Consider the following 23,931-nt stretch of genomic DNA (forward strand, 5'->3'; position numbering starts at 1 on the left):
GGTTTATTAGTTCGGTAATAATTATTAAAGGTAGTTACAACCCTAGCCATTGAGTCGAACGGTAGGCAACACAATATCGACTTTGTGCGGGTACATATGGTACATTTCTTCTTGCTGTGATTTGTGAAGCGTAATTATTATTATGTATTAAGATTTTTTAGGCTATTTATAGCGTAGTAATTTTCACTTTTGCATGGAAGTGATGTATCTGCTAGCATCTAATCTGTACTGAAAACATCTGGCAATAACCGTTAGAGTGGGAACCGAAAAGAGGAAAGAGGTATAAAACCTAGACTATTTGAATGCTAGTAACTATATAAAATAAAAATACTATAGGCTAGAGTGAGAATAATATTGATATATATGGAAAAAAATAGCTACAGAGATAGTACTGTATGCATAGATCTGACCATGTAGTAGCTAGTTTTTGTTGTCTGCTGAAGTCTGTACGCAATGAAAATGTCTGCCGTTTCGAAAATAAGTTTTTAAGACCCTAATAAATAAAATATATGAATGGCAGATCTGGTCAAATACTTTCAAAATTGTATTTTTTTCAGCACTTTCATAAGTGTCTGCCAGAATGTTATCCGCGTGATAATGGTCTGCCATTGTTATTTTCCGATAGTAATAATAATCTATTATCAAATATCAAAATGGCAGACGTGGTCAAATGGTTTCAAAGTTCGCCAAAAATTTCCACCTGTCTTACCCGAGCGCGCGCCCCGTCCACCACTCTGGGCTTAGTGACTCCTCATCTCATGTATAGTAGGTATAGGGGAATCAACACACAAAAATCCAGGTCTGGTCAAATACATACAGGTAGCTTTGCGCTAGCTCTCTAGCTATAAATTTCATTGTAATCGGTTCAGTAGTTTTTACGTGAAAGAGTAACAAACATCCATAGGTATATCCTTACAAACTTTCGCCTTTATAATATACTAGACTAGATTTCCGCCCGCGGCTTCGCCCGCATTTTCAAGGGAAAACCCGCATAGTTCCCGTTCCCGTGGGATTTCCGGGATAAAACCTATCCTATGTGTTAATCCAAGTTACCCTCTATATGTGTGCTAAATTTCATTGTAATCGGTTCAGTAGTTTTTACGTGAAAGAGTAACAAACATCCATACATCCATACATCCTTACAAACTTTCGCCTTTATAATATATATTAGAATATTAGATATTAGATTAGATATACATATTAATGAATCTCAAAATATGTTGGTAAACGCAAAAAGCGAGAACGGCTGAACTGATTTCGTTAATTCTTCTTTTATAATAGGTACCTACTCCTTAAAGTACGAGGATGGTTCTTATGGAGAGAAAACGTACACGTGTACCACGGGTGAAGCCGGGGCAGACCGCTATTGATATAATATAATAATCCTACTAATATAAAATATTTTAAATACCTACAAAAGTTTGTGAGGAGGTATGTATGTTTGTTACTGTTTCACGCGAAAACACTTTACTTACTTATAACATATAATATCATTACAATATCATTACAATATCATTGTAATACTGTGATAATATGCTATTGAAGAAATAATATACATTATATAATTTAGAATAGAAATAATATACTTAACTAAATAAATTATAGAAATTTAACATCCGAATAACGCATACATAAATTAATAAGGCGTACTGCGTATCATCATGGTAAGATAATTACTATCATAAAATTGATGTTATTTTATGTCATTTTACCAAAGAGTTATGTATATTATGTTGCACGCGTTTAACCTAAGTAGGTACCTACCACAATGCTCGATTTAGCACAAAATATATTTTAATTTTGGACAAATTAACTATTTTAGTTATGTACTTTTGAAGTATTTTTATAATAGTATAAAGTATTCTAATTTCTAGCCTTAATTTAAAATTGTGATTAAACTTACCAAAATACTTTTAAATAGTATTATCAGAAAAATATCCATGTAGACTTCAATTTCAATGATTATTATTAATTTCAATCAAAGAGAATACAATTAGGTTATGTTATCAATGTCGAAAAAAAACTTTTAAATATCGAACATTGTAATTATTTTTAAAGAAATGCGCCGAGCTTTTTTTTTCAACTTGCCATAATTGAAATTAGGTCAATGACAGACATTGATTCGAATTAATTAAAAAAAAACAAAAGTGAAATAGTAATATAATTTTTTGTTATTTAACAGCCACATATATACACACATACAATATTTCTCTTTATTACCTGCTTGTATTTACACTACTATACCAAAAATATACAACACGGTAATCGGTAACCATAACAACGTTTCTATTAAAAAAAATACCGCTTTTTGCCGCCTTTACAAAATTGGCGGCAAACGTCAGTGTTTATTATCACATCCGATCCAATTGTCACTCGTCTGTGAGGAAATCAAGTGATATCGCCGCAATGATTCAATTTGCTACCTACTTTTATACCTTGGTAGACACAGTGAACTCTTTGTCCTATATTATACAATACCTACGATAGTTGACACAACTTTATTAAAAAAAACAATGACTTTTTTGTATCAAAGTAGCTTTTAATTAGATAGAGTGATTCAAGAGGAAGGTTTTAGTATATTATCTATAATTTATTAGGTTTTAGACAAAGCGGGCGAAGCCGCGGGCGGTAAGCTAGTTAATTATAAACCGAAACTGTAGACATCTAATTAATATAGGTTATGAACTTATCAGTCATAATTAGTATGCAAGTAAGTATATTATCATCATTTTCAAAAGTCGTGTGGGATAAAGCGTAGGGCGGTATTAGGCATATTGGGGGCGGCAAGTGGGAGACATAAAATATGTTATGTTTATACTAGCTGTGCCCCGCGGTTTTACCCGCGTTGCTCCTCTCCTGTTGGTTGTGCGTAGTGATATAAATTATAATAATAAAGCCTATAGCCTTCCTCGATATATGGGCTATCTAAGACCGAAAGAATTTTTAAAATCGGACCAGTATAGTTTCCGAAATCAGCACGTTGAAACAAACAAACAAACTCTTCAGCTTTATAATATTTATATTATTTTTATTTATATTATAAGTATAAAAGTATAGATAGTATAGATATGTAATTTCAATATTTAAGTTCCTATATACCTAGGTAGGTATAAATACCTAAGTAGGAACTTAGTGCAATTGCAATGCTTTTATTAATTTCTAGACATACCATTCGAATGCAATTTAACAAATTGAATATTTATAAAAATAATTAATGTTAGTAAGTAGCTATTTCAATATAACATAAAGAAAAATCAAATCTATATTTCATTAATTAATTGAAACGGAAACTAAGCTTGCGCGGAAATATCTTTGATAAATCTTGCACTAATTAATGAATATATATTTTTAGCATTTTCAATAAGGCAAATGGATATCGCTAACATTCAGTATAAAGAAATATTTCTGTGATACAATAGATATATTTGACCCTTGACATTTCAAGCGCGCAACAGTTTTCCTTTCCGAACGAAGCTGTTACATACGCCTTATGAAATTCGCGCTATTTTTGAATTCGGAATCGATTTGTTCTTTTGTGTAATTTTTATCTATGGCCAGTTCAATTTTGTTCAATCAAAAATATTATTGATGTTGTTGCTATCGATTTATCATAAATAATAATTCACTGAAAATGAAAGTATGCGGGTAGGTACCTAATTACGGAAAAAATATACCTACGCCTTTTTTATATCAAAAGAAGTAGATAGCATACATATTTGATCTTACCATCTTTATTATAATCCGCGTCAACCGTGGGCGCGGAGAACTTCAACCCTTGCGTCGTCCTGTTCATTTCTTCCACATCAGCTGCCGTCACAACCCTGAAGCCCAGCCCATGGCTTGAGACCGTAGAATTCCACTGCCACATGCACATATCCATAGATCCGTTCATCAGTTCAAAGTTACAAAACACACCAGTCACATGCGGCACGTATGTGTTCTTCGACAGCGCCTCATACGCGGGATCGCCCCTACGCAACTCCTTCATCTTTTTCGCCAAGGAGTTGGTGTCGTTATCGCCGATTGATTTCTGATTGATCGATACTGCGCCCTCGTTGTCGTTCATCATGTTCTCGTGCGCGCTCCTCGGGCCCAGCTGCAGCAGCTTGGTGATGTGCTGCTTCCCGCGGCGGCGGCTCTTCATCTCCTCGCTCCGGTTCATGAGGTTCGACAGCTTCTGGAAGGAGCCGCGCACGGGCTCCGGCGCCGCCGACCTCGATTTTTGCTCTTTTTTCGCCGCCAGGGCCGTCTTCGCTTTGTCTTTCGCATCGAGATCATACTGCTCCGCGCCCACGGTCGCTACCACGGCGATGAGGAGGAGGAACCTTACGAACTCCATTAGTGTCGTCTTTATTGGGGTATCGCGTGGGCTCCACTCGGCGCGGCAGGCTTTGCACGAACAACGATTAACATTTTCCGCATCAAATATATCGTCGAAACGGATCATCGGGCTCGGAGTGTCCACATTAGTTAGCGAAGACTGTCGCTACTCACGATAAATAACGTTTTGTTGGAATCCCGCCAGTGCGGAACGTTGTATCGAAACATTAACAACATAAACGTGCACATTTTACACAAAACAACTCGGACTATTCCAATAAAATTAGCACAATCCTTCTAGCCTCCATGTCCCAGGAAATCTCATAAATGGACGACGACGTAGGGACGTCGAAATCGCGACACTCGACCCGCACGGCCACTTCAACGTCTTTTAACAATTACGCGGACGATGGAAATACTTTTACTGATATTGTGAGATTTATTTCAATTTTTCAGATCTAAAATTACGTTTTAACTGGCCTGTAAAATATAAGCCGATATTTCCACTCCCGTGAATGCAGCGCCGCGACGGGAATTTGCGGAACTAAGCGGCCGTGGACCGAAATAATCATTACTTTAGATGCGATCTTGAAGGAGCGAAGGGATGCTGCGCAGGTGACAACTCGTGTACAGCGGATTCCCGGGCTTTTTGCGCAGAAAATCGCTGCGTCAAACACCGGAAATAGTATTGGCCAACACGGTATCAGTGCTCTCGTCAGACGTCGCTGATTGGTCGGCTCAGTGTTACAGAAGCATTTATTGGCAGGAATAAAAAATGCCGCGAAACTACACCAATTGATAGATTCGCAAACCGGAAATTTCATAGGGCTCCCTGTTGGAATATTTCCTTGCAGATTTATTTACGTGAACGGCAGGCTGCCGTTTACTTCTTTATTAACCTCGGAAATTCAATAAAGGACTGTTCTCTGATTCCATCCGACTTTTTACTGTACATTTTTAGAACGTTTTGAACGCCTGCTATGAAAATCAAGCAATAAAACATCAAGTATTAACAAATTTTTTGCTCATTCAATGTAAAAATAAAAGCGTCTAAAAGCTTAATTCATTAAAAGAGTTATAACTTCATTATTAATTGGCTGTAATTAAAGATAGGGTGTAAAAGGTTAATGTCCAGTGTCCACGATCCAGACAACAATAGATTGATACAAAATTAAATACACGACTACGTTCTGAAATTGATAAAAATTGTCTGCTTGCAATTAGATATTACAACAGAGATCTATTAATTTCATTTACTAGAAGAAAGGAATAAATTTAATTCGATCATCTATAAAATGATCAAAATATGTAATCAAATTATCCCACGTATACTTTACTTGTCAAGCTGTCATTAATGACAATTGACATTTGGGGCGAATTTCAGAACGCACGGCACAGCACCACTCCTTGTGGATTATTTTGGTTTGGTCGACATTTCTTGTTGGCCGTATCAATAAATAAGAATTAATTAGTTGTGAGAAATAAGAGACCCCGTAATATCATAATGTATCATTTTTATGAAGTGAACTCCTTTGTGCATTATACTCTGTGAAAATTTGGATTTTTCAACAATTGGAAGGTAAGTAATGCATCCCGTTTGTTATGAAATGAAAAATAATTAGAAAAACGGGCTAATTCTTAGTGAAAGATCGCGGTATCCGGCTTTAGTGTATAAAAACTATTTTTAAACGAAGATGAAAGAATATCGCCGTCGATTTGAATATAGAATTCTTAATTTGAATCGAAAAAACTAAACATTTTTATTTTATAGTTTTGTACGTTGTTTTAAAAAATACCTAACAAATTATGAGGAAAAACAATAACAATTAATCAAACGTTATCGCTATTCACGATAAATATGTAAGTAACAATAAAGCATCTATATTATATCGACAAAGGGCCTGTTATTATTTTATCAAGACATCTGTCAATAAAAACTTGTTTACTTTGAAATTTATACATTAATTAACATTCATAGAACTATGTAAATTAGAACATTCAATTTACGTAAAATGTTTCCTATTTTGTCCATTGCAATTCCAATTTTTATTCTATAAGGCCTGATTTTTCTATCCTTCGTTTAAAATTCATCAAGGAAATATTTAAAGTGAAACGTTTATTACATGGTCTCAAACTTTTTGGTCTGTGTAGCGCATGTCGCGTGACGGTCGAACCGTACGATAATTATCGTACAAATACGATAATTTTGTGCCTAAGTTTCACTTTTACCGTGGTTTCATAAAACCACACAACATTTTTTTATCATATTATATAAAGCATTTCACAAATGTTTTCTGTTAGATATTAGAGATGTATTAGATATTTTCATTGTATTATGTATTACTTTCCTCAATGGATATGTTTTAACTTTTAAGCATTATTGAAAAGTCAACCCTTAGGGCGTATTCAGAAAGAAAGCTTGAAACTTATAAGCGCTTATCGGCGCTTGTCATGTTCATATAAATATGACAAGCAAGACAATGAACATGACAAGCGCCGATAAGCGTTTATAAGCGCTTATAAGTTTCAAGCTTTCTTTCTGAATACGCCCTTACTAATTTCTGTACAGGTAAGGTTTACTTTTTTGACAACATTTAATTTTATACTGTACTAGCTTTCCGCTCGCGACTTAGCCTGCATTTTCAAAGAAAACCCGCATAGTTCCCGTTCCCGTGAGATTTCCGGGATAAAACCTATCCTATGTGTTTCTATATGTGTGCTAAATTTCATTGTTATCGGAAAGAGTAACAAACATACATACACATACATCCATCCTCACAATCATTCGCATTTATAATATTAGTAGAACTTCTAATATATAAAATTCCCCTGTCACAATGTTAGTTACCATACTCCTCCAAAACGGCTGGACCGATTCTCATGAAATTTTGTGTGCATATCGGGTAGGTCTGAGAATCGGCTAACATCTATTTTTCATACCCCTAAGTGATGAAGAGTAAGGTTAAGTGTTTGCCGGGACAGCAAGTATTTTATGAAAAGGCATAATCTTAGAGCGTATACGCACTATGCGGGTAGCCGCATTGCGGGTAGCCGTCCGGCTGACCGCAAGCACAATTATGTACGTAATATTCATTTCTATGCGCACTGTGCGGTCTGGGGTAGCTGCATAGTGCGTATACGCTCTTAATTTACTAGAAGTGAACAATAAATACTGTAAACTATTTTAGATTGCCAATAAAGCAATTAGAAGATTATTTTATATCAGCAAATCAGATAAGAAGGGTTTTACCGTAATAAAATACTTAATTCTTAGTAATTTATCATTATTTATTGATGAACCGCATGTTTAAATAGCTTCTATGGTTTTTGTATTACCTAGCCGTCGCCCCTGGCTTTGGCTGCTTTTTCTAAAACTTAATAAATTATATGCCATAGTCTTGATCTATTAAAAATACGCATCAAAATATGTTGCATTGTCTTAAATATTTAAGCATACATAGGGACATAGGGACAGAGAAAGCATATTTGTTTTATACTGGTAGGGATATTGTTAGTGTAATGTTGAATTATTTTCCTAGCTTTCCGCCCACGGCTTCGCCCACTGCATGCCTAATAAATTATAAACTAAATTCTAAATCCTTCCTCTTGAATCACTTCATCTATTAAAAAACAACCGCATCAAAATCTGTTGGATCGTTTTTAAGATTTAAGCATACATATTACATAGGGACAGAGAAAGCGACTTTGTTTTATACTATGTAGTGATTACGCAGAAGACACATGCAAATTGCTGGTTGTAGTATAAAAAATATTAATAGTCTGCATATAGTAACTACACCTTGCAGCTATGCCATGTAAAATATATAATTACACTAGCGGTCTGCCCCGGCTTGGCTCGCGGTACATGTTTATGTTTTCTCTCCATAAGAACCATCCTTGTACTTCAAGGAATATTATAAAAAAAAGAATAACAAAATCAGTTCAGCCATTCTCGAGTTATGCGCTTACCAACACATTTTGCGATTAATTTTTATATTATAGATTTTTGAAGTGAAACTTCTTTATCGGGGTTGGACAAAAATATAGTGTAACATTTTTGCGTTACGCCGTACGCGTGACATTTTTGCGTTACGCCGTACGCGTGACATTTTTGCGTTACGCCATACTCGTGACATTTTTAAGGTCATAAAGAAGTTTCACTTCTTACGTGTGTACTCTAGTACACGCGTACATTTTCCTTAATCACATTCCATTTTGTTTATCTGTTATCTATGTGTTTATAATGATTAAAGTATGTTGTGTTTTCCAAGAAATATATAATAGTTTTGATGTATTTTGCACTAGATAACATTCTTCTTGGAAAATAATTTTTCTTTTTAGAGTTCCGAACCACAAGAGGAAAAAAAAGGATCCTATAAAAACATAAATTTTAAAGTTACAACATAATAAACAATAGGTTTGTACGGAGCCCTTAGTGCGCGAGTCCGACTCGCACTTGGCCGGTTTTTCTTTGAAAATGCGAGCGAAGCCGCGGGCAGAAAGCTAGTTGTTTTTGTTACATTCACCTGTTCTTTACAAATGTTCAAAATTACCAAAAATAAACATGTAAAAGTTTGTTACTTTCAAGGTTAATTCTATTTAAGTACAGTTGTTTTTACGTATCAAGTTATTTACCGTTATTTTTTGTGTGAATTTTTTTTTATTGTATGCATGAATAGGGCAAAAGTGACGTCAATTTTGGCGCCAAAGTTTAAAATAAAAAATGTATTTCTAAATAAATGTAATCTTATAAAGCAGGAAATAATAATTTTACTTATAGTAATTAGATTATAAGAATTTCTAGGAATTTTAATCTTCTATACTAATATTATAAAGCTGAAGAGTTTGTTTGACCGCGCTAATCTCGGGAACTACTGGTCCGATTTGAAAAATTATTCCGGTGTTTGATAGCCCATTTATCGAGGAAGGTTATAGGCTATGTATCATCACGCTCCGACCAACAGGGGTGGAGCACCGGGGGAGAAACCGCGCGGAGAAGCTAGTATAAGATAAAATAATTTGGAAAATCCAAAAGTGCACGCCTCATAATTTTTTTTTAATAAATATTTATTAATTATTATTTTTGTTTCTTTAATAACAATTAAACCACATCGAATCAGACCCTGAAAAATGAAAGGGTTCTATTCCTGAGCATACTCAAGCGTAAGAGAAAAAAAAAGACTCGATTAGTAAAGTATTTCGGTCGCTATCGTGTTAACAAGAAAAAGGATCCGCACATACAGACACACGGACGTCCAAGACAGAACTTTTTTAAACTGTTTTTTAACTAGTTTAAATAACAAAAATGACATCAAAAATATCATGAACGTTAAAAATAGTGTTTTTTCTTAATATGTGTGTGTATGTATTATCTTACAAGTGCAATGTATGATACATAAAGACATTTTAAGTTTGAAAAATCAGATGTTTTGCGCGAAGTGACAGTAGTACCCACCTCAACGCTTCGCTTATGAGGCGTGCAATACAATGATAATAATCAATAATATTAAAGGAAATAAATCAGATTCTCACAGATATGGTTATCTTTTACAATATACATACGGTATATCTATCGATTTTTTGTGAAATGTGAAAATAATATTTCTGGATATTTTTAACCCAATTTCGTAAAACGTCAGAACGTTAATTTGGCACACAAATAGTTTACGATATACTTTCCGGTTAATGAATTTGTTTAACCCAGACAAAACCGGGGCTACTTAAATATCGTACGTAGTATAAAAAAGAGCGTGTGTGCCGAGCACACTTGTTAGAAGTGAAACTTCTTGGGCAAGATTCAAAGATACTAAAATCGTCGCCTTACTCCATGACGTGACGGTATTGCCATGATGCGACTTGAAATTTTACTCTCAACGCGCCTACAGAACGAACGTAATTTTAAAGATCTAAGCATACAGACACACAGACAACGGAAGGCGACTTTGTTTTATACTATGTAGTGATATGTCAAGTTTTAAAGCGAGCGAAGCCGCGTGTGCAAAGCTAGTCCTACTTATCCTATCCTATCCTACTCCTACTATAATCTTAATATATGTATATAAATCTCGTGTCACAATGTTTGTCCTCAATGGACTCCTAAACCACTTAACCGATTATAATAAAATTCGAACACCATGTGCAGTTCGATCATACTTGAGAGATAGGATAGTTTAAACATGTAGGTACCCCGGGTGAAGCCGGGGCGGACCGCTAGTAATATTATTAAAAATGTTTGTGATGATGTGTATGCGTGTGTTTGTTACTCTTTCACGTAAATACTACTGAACCGATTACAATGAAATTTAGCAAACATATAGAAGGTAACTTGGATTAACACATAGGATAGGTTTTATCCCGGAATTCCCACGGGAACGGGAACTATGCGGGTTTTTCTTTCAAAATGCGGGCGAAGCCGCGGGCGGAAAGCTAGTAAATAATAAACCAATGTTCGTTAAACTATTTTTATATTGAAAACACGCGAAGGGTCGTCATATGTTTTCCGGTAAAGCAGGTCACCTACATTCAACGGATCAGTGCTTATAAAATATTCTATGCCTTGCTTTAGTTTGTGAGAGTACTAGGATTACGCCGCGGATCCGCCCGAGTTGATAAATAAAAAAAAATAGAGGAATAATGAACCTTATGGTTAACAGGTGAAAGAAAGTACAATTATGAATTACTAGCTTTCCACCCGCGGCTTCGCCTGCGTTTTGAAAGAAAAACCAGCGTAGTTCCCGTTCCCGTAGGATTTCCGGGATGAAACCTATCCTATGTGTTAATCCAAGTTACCCTCTTTATGTGTGATAAATTAATTTCATTGTAATCGGTTCAGTAGTATTTGCGTGAAAGAGTATCAATCACACACACACACATCCTCACAAACTTTCGCATTTATAATATTAGGAGGAGTAGACTATATTCTAGGTTATATCTAACCTTTAAATGGAATAGATAAGGTTATTCAAAAGAAACGATACAATAAAAACTTCTTCTTTCTTTTTGGAAAATCTTTATTCACTACTGATTAAAATTAAGTCATTTAATACAATTCTATTCTACCTATCTGTAAAATAATAATGACCGCCCCCTTTGAGTCCTTGGTATAGTGGTTAACGGGTGAGGTTAGTTCGATTCCCGGTGGAGACGAAGAAAAAAAAAAATCTCGGTCTGGTAGGACACAGAAGGCTGATCACATGCTGATCACCTACTTGTCCCTAAAGAAAAATCGATCAGTGAAACAGATGTATAATGCCTGCCCCTTACCCCACTAGGGTACCTGGGACTTAACTTTATCTGTAAAATAAAATCGTTCGGCAGTTCACGTGTGACAAACATATAATATTATTTACTAAAGTTCGCAGTTTCACCGCATATTTTCCCTGGTGAAAGAATATATAAATCGCTCGAGTAGTTCTTGAGATGCATTGCGTTCAACGAAACAATCAAACAAACTCTTCCGCTTTACGTTACTATAAGTATTATGTACATGTATGTTATGTTTATTTATCTAATTCAAAAAAATTATTAATCCTAACGAGTAGTTCCCGTCATTAGCGCGTACAAACATACAAACTCCAGTTTTATATTAGTAAAGATGCAGATGGATGCACAATTTAAGCCGTCTAATGAGTAATGAGTCAAAGTGAATCAAATCTGATATTGTGACCTTGACTCTTGGAAGCGAGCTATCTCGTTGAATTTTTTATTAAAAACGAATTCCGGTTTTTTTCTGAAGCCAGAAGGAGAGTTATTTTTATGTGTATTATTGAGTTGTCTTTAATGTTTATTTAATGGAACGTTTTTCTGGAAAAAATGATTAAATAATATACGTATACTAGCTTACCACCCGCGGCTTCGCCCGCTTTGCCTAAAACCTTATAAATTGTATACTAAAACCTTCCTCTTGAATCAATCTATCTATTAAAAAAATCCGCATCAAAATCCGTTGCGTAGTTTTAAAGATTTAAGCATATACAAAGGGACATAGGGACAAAGAAAGCGACTTTGTTTTATACTATGTAGTGATTAAGAAACTGTATTTACCCATTCTATTGGTAGTATACCAATTTCTTAGTATACTACTAAGAGACCATTACGTGCTGGCCACGGACAATTCGCTATAGCGAAAATTCGCGCGGCGCGACTGGCGGCGCGTCTTGCGAATGAATCAAATGTATGGAAATGTACTGGGCATGCCACGCGCAGCGGCGACCAGCGAGACGACCGGCGAATTTCCCCGAGCGAATCGCGCGGCACGACTAGCGATCGAAACAAATGTATGAGTTATTACGGCGCAGGCCACGGAGTCGAGCGGCAGACGCGGCGACTACTCCCGGAGCGAACTTAATTTAAAATAGTTTGTTTTTTTTTTCGCGAAAATGGAGACGGAAGCTTTTATTGCAGAAATTCTAGCTAGACCAGCTATTTGGAAGTCTAGCCACCCGCAACATAATTTTTCATCATGCCTATATTTTTCATATTTTTGGTGGAATTCTCCGTCTGTAACACGATTTCTATTTAATTCGTGTACTCCACTATATCTTCCAAACATTAAATCTTGAGCAAAAAAGCTGCTACTCTCCAAACAACGTCGAGCTAACTTTGATAAAGCTATCTCGTCTCCTCGTCTACACTGGTCGCGGCGGCGAACGCAACTGCCCGTGGCATGCTTACCGCGCCGCGCGACTTGCCGCGCCGCCGGTCGCGCCGTCGGTCGCGCCGCCGGTGTCCGTGGCCAAGGTGTTAGAGCAGTGAGGATGGCGATTATGGCCAAATTGAATGACTAAATAAATGAGATTATTGCACGCTCGCTAAGATTTTTTGTAAATACCCCTCAAATTTTTAATATAAGTACATATACATAATTGAAACAATGATTTTAAATTAATATTTGTTTTTATTTCAGATAAAATGACATAATGTCAGGGGGCAACTCGAAGAGCAAGCGGTCGAAACGTCACGAGGGGTGGGAGGAGGCGGGGGGGGAGTTCTACCAGGAACTGTACCCGGGGGGGGAGCAGGAGTTATTCGATAACTTGCAAAGAGCAGATGCGGCTAAGTTGGCAACACTGCTGCCATCGAAACAGGCTCGGAGTAAGTTTTTGTCCTTTTTTCTATAGGTTTACTAGCTTTGGCTCAGACTTTACTATTTTAATGGCGGTGATTGGAATGTCTTGTCTTGTGTGTGAATGTGTCTTGCTCTTAACTAACAAAATTCTTTTTTGAAGATATTAGTTACCTATTCAAAGAGAATACAAAAAGTTCAATTGCTTTGGTCTATGCCTTACAGATTGACTATTATATTATGTAATTATGTATGTATATACATACACAGAAATTTATAATATTTATTATTTATGTACAAAAAATCTTAAAATTAAAATAATAGTATCTAACCTTCAAACAGGAAAGTGAATAAATTAGAGGAAAATATAATTACAATTTTGTAGTTCACTTGAAAAACGGTCAACAGTTTGTTCATTTTAAATAGTCTGTGAATTTTATTATTTATCTATAGTTAAGTCTCACAATCTTATGAAAAAATAATAATGTCTTAATAATTAAAATAAGAAATAATAACTATAAAATCTTATAGTCTGATTGTCTTGTCTGTCACTGCTAAACTGCTGTACCAATTTTGGTAGAATTTAAAATCATATAGCAATGTAACTAGCTTAATATTATAATTGTATTCTTACAGCGACAACAGTAAAACGCACAAGATCCCAAAATGAGAGACGACAATCAACGTTCGCTCGCACGATGCAAAGCCGGGATATACACTTGTCCATGTTACCGGATTTGTCTGGTAAGTTTAAATTGTAAGCATATATTTGCATGCAAAGCGAAACATGTTGAACAATTATCTCTTCGAAGAAATAATTAAAATAATATAATTATGCGAAGCAAAACTCTGCATAGGTGCGTATAAGGCAGAGTTTTCTAAGCGATACAATACACTGATTATTAATGCCACATAATAAGTTGTTAATTTCAATTGACGACCTTTTAATAGACTATTGTGAGTCTAGTTGCTCATAGTCAACGGTTAAAATAAAAAAAAGTATGCGTGTACTGGAGTACACAAGTAAGAAGTGAAACTTCTTTATGACCTTAAAAATGTCACGAGTATGGCGTAACGCAAAAATGACACGCGTACGGCGTAACGCAAAAATGTCACGCGTACGGCGTAACGCAAAAATGTTACACTAAATTTTTGTCCAACCCCGATAAAGAAGTTTCACTTCAAAAATGTGTGCGTGTACTAGTGTACACACGTAAGAAGTGAAACTTCTTTATGACCTTATTTTTCAAAAAATAGTTAACTATATGCAACTTTACAGAAATACGTCGAATCACGCGTGGTAGGGATAAGAAAAACATGGCGCGTAACGGAAAAATGTCACGCGTAGCGAAAAAATGTTACACAAAATTTTTTCCAACCCCGATAAAGAAGTTTCACTTCAAAAAAACTAGCTGTTACCCGCGGCTTCGACCACATGGTCAAAATAATTTAGCAAAAAGTTTGATTATTTTCAATGTAACATTTTTGATATAGCGCCATCTATCAGAATTAATAAAACTTACTAACAAAAATCAGGATAAAAAAAATATGTATCCTACTATTTCTTCGTAAAGTAAAGATGTCGATTCTACTGGTAAATGCACTTATAAAATAGGTCGGGTAGTTTTTAGCTACGAGCGGTGCGCCCCGGCTTCGGCCGTGGTACCTACATGTTTACGTTTTTTTTTCATAAGAACCATCCTCGGACTTCCAGGAATAGATTCCGCAGCGCACGCGATAACAGAATTTTTATAAAGGAATTTTTTACATTTTGGGTTACATTATTACATTTTTGGTAAGGATCTCTAATTTTTTTTGAAAATGCATATAGCCTATGTTGCTCAGTGAAGATGCAGCTTTCTAATGGTGAAAGAATTTTTGAAATCGGTCCAGCTATGCGTAAAAACCATACATACATACATAATTACAAACCTTTCCTCTTTATAATATAATATTATAAGTATAGAAAATTCTTGAAAAAATAATATTAGTATAGAATCTAAATAAAGTGTGTTTATTATTATTGAAATTCATTTATAATTACGGAACTCCAAAACTGCGTAGGTACATTGACCGATATCGCCCCATAACTGACTCTAATTACAAGCAGTTAATTTAATGAAAAACTGTTAGTTTTACTTCAGTATTAACAGTTAAAACACGTGTTATGATGTGAGAAAAACTATTATTAACCGACTGCGGAAGGAGCGTTATGTTTTTAAATGTTAAATTCGTCTTAATTTGGTCTTTATCGTGATTGACAATGGGTATGTCTTTATAAACATTATAGATATAGAAATAATAAATACGAACATTTTTGCTCTTACCTTTCATAAACATACATTTTAAAAGTATTTTGAAACTATTTATTTAAATGACTTTGACGTACGTAGCACCGAGGGGGTCCTTGGTTCGATTCCCGGTGGAGACGAAAAAAAAATGTCTCGGTCTGGCAGGACACAGAAAGCTGATCACCTACTTGTCCCTAAAGAAAATCGATCAGTGAAACAGATGTATAATGCATCTGCCCCTTACCTCACTAGGGGACATGGGACTTCACTATTTAAATGACTTCATTTACAAAATAAATGTGTCCCTTCGTCCAGCATACTCACCATGGAATCCTGATATTTCATGAATGTCAAAAAACTGTTCTGAAATAGTGCTAAAACTATTTAGCACTATTTTTTTCCTTTGGGCACTAGCCCAAAGGAAAAAAATAGTGCTCTTGTACTTGCGAAGTTATAGCCATAGTTCGATGAGTATGCTGGACGAAGGTTTCGCCCAGCATACTCACCTCCGTCCGGAGAATCTGTATACGCTTCAAACATAATTCATACTTCAAAAAATAGTTCCCAAATAGTGCCAAACGGTGCCCAAAAAGAAAAAACAGTGCTCGAATAACTTCGGAGTTATAGGCTTCGTTCAGTGAGTATGCTGGGCGTAGGTTCTACGCCCAGCATACTCACCTCAGTGCGCGAATATCGAACGAGCTATAGGTATAATTTACGTCTCAAAAAATTGTGCTTGAAATAGTGCCCAATATCAGTCCAATTTTTGCTTGACTTTTGACTTAGAAAACCATTAAATTTTAATGTAAACTTCTACATACTAACGTAAAATGGGGTACAGTCGTCGACACATGTTTTTGGACAAAAATATTAAACTTTCTAATTGTAGACTTCATGTTATTGGAAATAATTATGGTATTTTCTCACATGTCATAACTTTCGATTAAATGCATTATTATATATTTTATAAATAATAATAAATGAATGAAACTTTAAGCGTAAATGAAGTCTATTACTTCATTGCATTGTGTGTTTGTCTGAATAAAAACAGTCATTTGCAGCCAATAAATTAATATCTTGAAAAATTGTAAAAAGGAAACTATACAGTTTCTTTTTGTATATATGTTGCAGGCAAAACTTATAACCAGTCAAAACTAGTACTGTGACATAGTTATACAAATTTTTAAAACTCTTTCCAATAGTTTCATCAATGAAAGGTTTAGCAATAAAAAACATTTTTAATTACTTACGTTATTTATTACTATTTAAAGGGCCAAAGTAATCAGAATTCTAGTTAACTAGTTCACAGCTTTTGTTAACATTCATAATATAATCAATGTAAATAGAAAAAATTGTAGTTTTAATATTGTATATAATATACATATTATAAAAAAATGTTTAGCCAAATATTGGTAAAACTTTCTAAAATATACTATTATAAATTGAAATATACTTACTGATTTGGGTGCAGCTCCTATATTGATTACGTACTAGATACACAATTTTATATAGGTAAATAATGACATCACCAACACATTGTTTGGTTTTGCAACCCACTATGTAGTCAATCTCAAAAGCCGGCGTTATTATAATGATGTGCGACGAAGTAAACAAACAAAGAAACTGCGAAGCGCTTGTTCGTTTCGATTGCTTTGTGACACAAAATGGACCCTTATCACCTTCAAAATACAGATCAGTCTTGTCTAATAATCGTAAGATGTTAGGGCAGCGCCATCTAGTATTTAAACATAAACATATTCATTTGCGTCGCGGGCGCCGCGCGTCGTAAGCCCCATACCTATTGACCGTACGTGCATCCATTACTGCCACACTATATTGAACTTTATCACATGAGGAATACAGGTCAATTCCGTAAACGTTGTGGTACCGTCCTTGATCCGGAAAATGATTATTTTGAATAATTTTGTCAGTTGTAATGTAAGCATTAATAACAGCAACTTTATTTTTCATGCATGATTTACTTCATTTGATATCTTAATCCTTCAAGCGCCGTGATCTAGACAAAATATATAAAATCATTGTTCCTAGCTACCGGGGTCCCATGCGACGCGCGAAGGCTTAATCATATTATTATAAAGCATTATTAAAATAATGTGTAATTAATAATATTGCGATTCTAAAGTAAATACTCCCTTACATAGACAATTAATAATTTACACAAGACAAAAATTGTTAGAAAGAAAGTTAATAATATTGTATTCGACTGTACTCAATGTAATGTATGTAGAAGTTTACAATCAAATTTAATGGTTTTCTAGGTCAAAAGTCAAGCAAAAATTGGACTGATATTGGGCACTATTTCAAGCACAATTTTTTGAGACGTAAATTGTACCTATAGCTCGTTCGATATTCGCGCACTGAGGTGAGTATGCTGGGCGTAGGTTCTACGCCTACTTCTAGAACCTACGCCCAGCATACTCACTGAACGAAGCCTGTAACTCCGAAGTTATTCGAGCACTGTTTTTTCTTTTTGGGCACCGTTTGGCACTATTTGGGAACTATATTTTGAAGTATGAATTATGTTTGAAGCGTATACAGATTCTCTGGACGGAGGTGAGTATGCTGGGCGAAACCTTCGTCCAGCATACTCATCGAACTATGGCTATAACTTCGCAAGTACAAGAGCACTATTTTTTTCCTTTGGGCACTATTTAGCACTATTTCAGAACAGTTTTTTGACATTCATGAAATATCAGGATTCCATGGTGAGTATGCTGGACGAAGGGACACAAATAAATACGGTCTCCATACTGAAAAATAGGTTTTGATTAAATTTAAATGATGAAATTAAAAATCTATGTGGTCTCAATGAGTATATAAGTAGTTAGTATGTGAAATTGATTTGTTTAAAGTTATTTAATCACAATAAAAACTCAAAAATTTATATGAAAGGTAGAAAAAACTCGAATATTTTAATGATTAACTACTAACTTCCGCCCGCGGCTTCGCCCGCGTGGTGTTTTGATAAAAGGTAGCCTATGTTCTTACTCAGGGTCTAAAGATTGTCTGTGCCAAATTTCATCAAAATCGGTTGAGAGGTTTAAGCGGGAAAGCGTAACAGACAGACAGACAGAGTTACTTTCGCATTTATAATATTAGTAGGGATTAATCTTACTTCTAACATAATATACATTCATTGCTACGTGACTATCCCGACTATATCTATCTCTAATTCTCTATACAAAGTTTCACATAGATTCAACTGTTTTTGCCAAAAAGATGAACGTTAAAAAATTAGTAGGAAAAATTACGCTGATTTTAGTTGGATATAATATGCTAGTTTATATAATAAAGTGAAGTCCCGTGTCCCCTAGTGGGGTAAGGGGCAGATGCATTATCCATACATCTGTTTCACTGATCGATCTTCTTTAGGGACAAGTAGGTGATCAGCCTACTGTGTCCTGCCAGACCGAGACATTTTTTTTCATCGTCTCCACCGGGAATCGAACCCAGGACCCCTCGGTGCTACGCTCACGCGTCAACCACTGTACCAAGGAAGCGGTCGTAGTTTATATTATACTAATAAATCTTATATATAAAAATGAATCGCAAAATGTGTTGGTAAGCGCATAACTCGAGATCGGCTGAACCGATTTCGATAATTCTTTTTTTATTATATTCCTTGAAGTACGAGGATGGTTTTTATGTAGAGAAAACGTAAGTACCACGGGCGAAGCCGGGGCGGACCGCTAGTTATACTAATAAAATACTATGCAATTTTGGCGTTTTACATTCGATGAAGTTGATTAAAAATAAGATACTTACAATATAAGTAAACCAACCAATCTCTTCATCTCTATTTAATATAGAAACGTAAATAGCCTGTTAAATTATATATTTTTAATTTCAGAAAACCTGTCGAACGAAGAACGGACCTGGGAAGAAATTATGCAGATCAAAGCTATGCCGGTACCGATGCACCAAAAGCGAGACCTTAAGGCTAGACTTCAGGTATGTTACTTGAGTTTGAGTTAAGTAAAAGACATTTAAGTTTAAGTTTTAATTATTTTATAATATACTAGCTGCGCTCGCGGTTTCACCCGCATTGCTCCGCTCCTGTTGGTCTTAGCGTGATGATATATAGCCTATAGCCTTCCTCGATAAATGGGCTATCTAACACTGAAAGAATTTTTCAAATCGGACCAGTAGTTCCTGATATTAGCGCGTTCAAACAAACAAACTCTTCAGCTTTATAATATTAGTTTAGATTTCATATACAATTAACACAAATAGTTAATACAATATTAAGTAACTTCGTTAAAGATTAAATATAACAGATATTTTACTTGAGTTTAATATTATATAGCAAAATCGTTATAAATCACAGTGGTTAAAACTGTGTAATGAGTTTCATCTGAATCGGTATAGCCGTATTTAATTTATTGGAATAAACCATGCAAGCTAAATATATCACTACATAGTATAAAACAAAGTCGCATTCACTGTCCCTATGTCCCTATGTCCCTTTGTACGCTTAAATTTTTGAAACTACGCAACGGATTTTGATGCGGTTTTTTTTAATAGATAGAGTGATTCAAGAGGAAGGTTTATATGTATAACAACATCCATTAAATAGTGGAGAAGTACTGTTATTTTTGAGGTTTCTAATGTGATGTCGTAAAAAATTACATTTTTTCCGCTTACATTGCAAACGCAGGCTGAACCCTTCGAGTTTTATCAAAATAATGTACTAAGTATTATACACATTAAAAAGGTCTACAGAAAAGTCCGCGATGGTATATGTCTATCTCTTATGGATAACCCACAATAACTTTTTTTTGTCCTTTACTTTTTACGACAAATAATAGCTAATTTTCGAAGCGATTTTAACCAATACAGCATTAATCCTTAACCAATTAAATACCTTGAATACATTGTTCATTTAATATAGATCTATATGGCCCTTTACACCGTATGATTTAAGTGAATATTTTCGAAGATATTACAGATTTAAAAATTGCGGGACGTAGCGTTTGCGGCGGTACCGGCCGGCCACCCGGCTATATAATATTTTATACCCGTGCGAAGCCGGAGCGGGCAGCTATGTTTTTATATACAAAGTTCACAGTTTTTCTGTAGTGTATTTAGTATCAGCATTGCACCCGTGCGAAGCTGGGGCGGGTCGCTAGTAACAGCATATAAGGAAAATAATTTTTATGTAACATTTCTTGATGGTTGATAATAATAAATAAAAAATACATATTTGTTTTCAGAATGCAACAAAACTACGCCTACAAGGTTTCGAGCAACTTCAATGGCGTCAAAGGAAAGTCTGGCATCGATTTAGGATTAATTTCGCCGAAATCATGGGAAAATTGGAATTATGGCAATCCGCGTTACGGGAAATCGAGGGGAAATTCGGTACAGGGGTTGTCGCGTATTTCCTCTTCTTACGATGGCTATTTTTCCTAAACATTGCCATATCTCTATTCGTAATTTTCTTCCTAATTTTACCCAAAGTGTTGCTAGTCGAAAACACCCTAATTTGCACTGAAGATTACAATAATTCGACCATATGTTGTTCTGAGGCGTATTTTAGCAGAAATGTGACGAGAAATAATGTGATGTTAGATTTAATTCAGGGAACCGGGAGCATGGAGAGAACAATATTGTTCTACGGGGTGTACAGTAATCAGATATATTCGTATTTTTTAAGAAACTTATGGGAGGCCAAAATGTTCTATAATATGCCGATGGCATATATTCTAGTGCCAATATCTTGGGCACTTTTTTCCTTAATAGCTATAGTGAAAACCGGGGCAAAGGGCTTCAAAGAAAGGTTGGTCGAAAGTGAAGGGCAGTTCTACATGTATTGTAATTTAGTTTTCGGAGGCTGGGACTTCTGTATTCACAATGAAAAATCTGCCAAAATAAAACACAAAGCCCTGTATAATGAAATAAAAGGGTGCTTGGAAGAAGAAAGGTTCAACGAAGAGAAACAACTGCGTAGTAAAGAGAGCCATATCTTGATGCATTTACGACGCTTGCTAGTCAATATTCTAGTGCTCATAATATTAGTTGCGTCCGGTGTTTTGATTTATTTTACGTTCAATTATTCCCTAGATATGCTAGACGAACAGATATCTCAAAGCGAGTACGTTAATAGAAGCGCGGAAAGGCTTACCCTAGGTCTGTATAGAGAAAACTACACGTTTGGAAGGTTCCAGAACACTTTTCTGGAATTCCTTCCATTTATATGCATAGTGGGGCTAAATTTAATAGTCCCAGAAATATTTGGACACCTCATTAAGTATGAAAACTATAATCCCTCGCACGTAATATTGATTTCCTTGCTGAGAACTGTCTTGCTGCGACTGTCTTCATTCGCAGTATTGCTCAGTCAGATCTACATACAAGTGACTGACCCGAATCGCGTGACTTGCTCAGTATTTACTGACGACAACCGTCTCGAATGCTGGGAAACCTATGTCGGTCAGCAATTGTACAAACTGATCCTCACAGATTTTGCTGTGCAATTTGTGATGACGTTTTTCATTAACTTCCCAAGGTCGTTCATAGCGAGACATTCGCATAGCACTTGCTTAAAAATTATCGGGACTCAAGACTTCTATCTGCCAAAGCATGTGTTAGATATCGTGTACGTACAGACTATTATATGGATGGGTGCGTTTTTCTGTCCGTTCCTACCAATAATGGGGACTATTTTCTGCTTTTTAATATTCTACGTGAAAAAGTTCGCGTGTTTAGTAAATAGCACTCCCTCGCCCATAGTGTACAAAGCGTCAAAATCAAAGTCACTTTTCATGTCGGTTCTACTACTTGGTTTCGTAATATCTATAGCCCCAGTCGCGTATTCTATCGCGGAATTAATGCCCTCCATAAACTGTGGACCCTTTAGAGGGTATACAACTGTATGGGAGTACGTTGTGCTAACGTTCGAGACGTTTCCGAACATTATTCGAGAGACGATATTCCTTTTGGGCACGTCGACGTTCGCGGTGCCGGCTTTTGCGGTTTTATTGATATTTTTGTATTATTATTGGGCGGTAGCGACAGCTAATAGGCATATGGTGACAGTTTTGAAAAATCAATTGGTATTAGAAGGTCACGATAAACAGTTTTTGTTGAATCGACTTAGCGCGTTTATTCGGCAGCACCAAAAAAGATGCGATAGACGGAATAGAGCTAGTTTCGCTGATGACGATTCTTCGATACAAAATAGTTCGCGGTAAATGAAAACGGGTAATGCCATCTGTTGGCAGCTTGTCAAAGTGACGTTGACAGTTCTTTCGCGCCATTATTCATTTGCTATAAAACATTGCCATTTAAAAAATAGTTACGATAAATCGTAGTTTATGGTACTGTTTAATTGCTGCTAGCGAATAAAATACCTTTTTTTTATTTGTCGCACATAGTGGAGTTTATAAAAAAAGTGTCAAAAAAGGCTGCCAATAAATTTGTATGGATTTTTGCTCAAAATTAATCACATTTGTAATTTGCCATAAATATGAGATTCTGTCAACATTGTAAAAATTTGTGTAATATTATTATACTCCATGTAAAATGGATTATATAAATGTAATGTATTGTAAATCTATGACGTCACATAAAATTCGTAGTTAGTGTATAAATATATAGGTGCAAAATAGAAAAAAAAACAATCACAGTATAAACTAAAATGCAAAAAAAAACAATTTATTTAACACCCATCAAATCCACCCATCAATTTATTGATAATTATTCGAATTTGATTTTTTTTAATATCTGATTGTTGTAATCTTGAAATATTCGTATATATACAATTTTTTAAATAATTACTGCATTTAAATTATTCATACCATAAATTTATTTACTAGCACAATATGTAATCCCTTTTATTATACAGGTATAAAATAAATTTACAATTTTTCTTATATTAATTTAAAAAGTAGATTATTAAAACCTATTTATTTTACAATAGTGTAATTATTGCATGTATTAAGTTTGTGTTGTGTATTAGATATAAGTAAAAAATATAAATATGTATAAATATGACTTTTTTATAAAGGGTTACTTGTAAAACACCGGCAACCTCGCAGGACAAGATAACTAACATCATAACAACATTTGTTCTACGACTTTTGATAATTTGTTAGATTTTATTTTCAAACAAAAATAAATATTCATTTAATTTTCCGTTTGAATATTATAAACTCTACGCGCATCCCAAAAAATACGTAAAGCGAACGAGAGGGGGAAGAAGCGTCGTCCAATCGACGATGATTAGAACATAGA

The 23,931-nt window shown here is 35.2% G+C and overlaps 2 protein-coding genes across 2 annotated transcripts in view; one reads left to right on the top strand and one right to left on the bottom strand.

The window, feature by feature from the left end:
• Alk (Anaplastic lymphoma kinase) overlaps window positions 1-4,927 on the bottom strand; it is a 40,818-nt gene extending 35,891 nt beyond the window's left edge. Inside the window, exon 1 of the mRNA XM_090117205.1 lies at window positions 3,727-4,927. Within this exon, the coding sequence (XP_089973331.1) occupies window positions 3,727-4,447 (721 nt within the window). The 5' untranslated portion in view covers window positions 4,448-4,927. The remainder of the gene's footprint in view (window positions 1-3,726) is intronic.
• Window positions 4,928-5,707: 780 nt separating this feature from the next.
• LOC149896921 (transmembrane channel-like protein 7) lies at window positions 5,708-23,342 on the top strand. The gene is made up of 5 exons (XM_090117300.1): window positions 5,708-5,899; window positions 13,226-13,413; window positions 14,021-14,128; window positions 19,547-19,647; window positions 20,910-23,342. Exons 2-5 carry the CDS (start codon window positions 13,239-13,241, stop codon window positions 22,887-22,889), a joined length of 2,364 nt encoding a protein of 787 aa, XP_089973426.1. The 5' UTR covers window positions 5,708-5,899; window positions 13,226-13,238; the 3' UTR covers window positions 22,890-23,342.
• The last annotated feature ends 589 nt before the right edge of the window (window positions 23,343-23,931 follow it).

The sequence above is a fragment of the Colias eurytheme genome, chromosome 27, assembly GCF_061535395.1.
Source record: "Colias eurytheme isolate Ceu_HAF_F1 chromosome 27, ilColEury1 Martin Lab GWU primary, whole genome shotgun sequence".
Taxonomy (NCBI): Eukaryota; Metazoa; Arthropoda; class Insecta; order Lepidoptera; family Pieridae; genus Colias; species Colias eurytheme.

Excerpts from the sequence above, each read along its gene's own strand:
- LOC149896921 (XM_090117300.1), top strand. The coding sequence starts at position 13,239 with ATGTCAGGGGGCAACTCGAAGAGCAAGCGGTCGAAACGTCACGAGGGG. Across the intron at positions 14,129-19,546 it reads CATGTTACCGGATTTGTCTG|AAAACCTGTCGAACGAAGAA; the intron begins GTAAGTTTAAAT and ends TTTTAATTTCAG. Across the intron at positions 19,648-20,909 it reads ACCTTAAGGCTAGACTTCAG|AATGCAACAAAACTACGCCT; the intron begins GTATGTTACTTG and ends ATTTGTTTTCAG.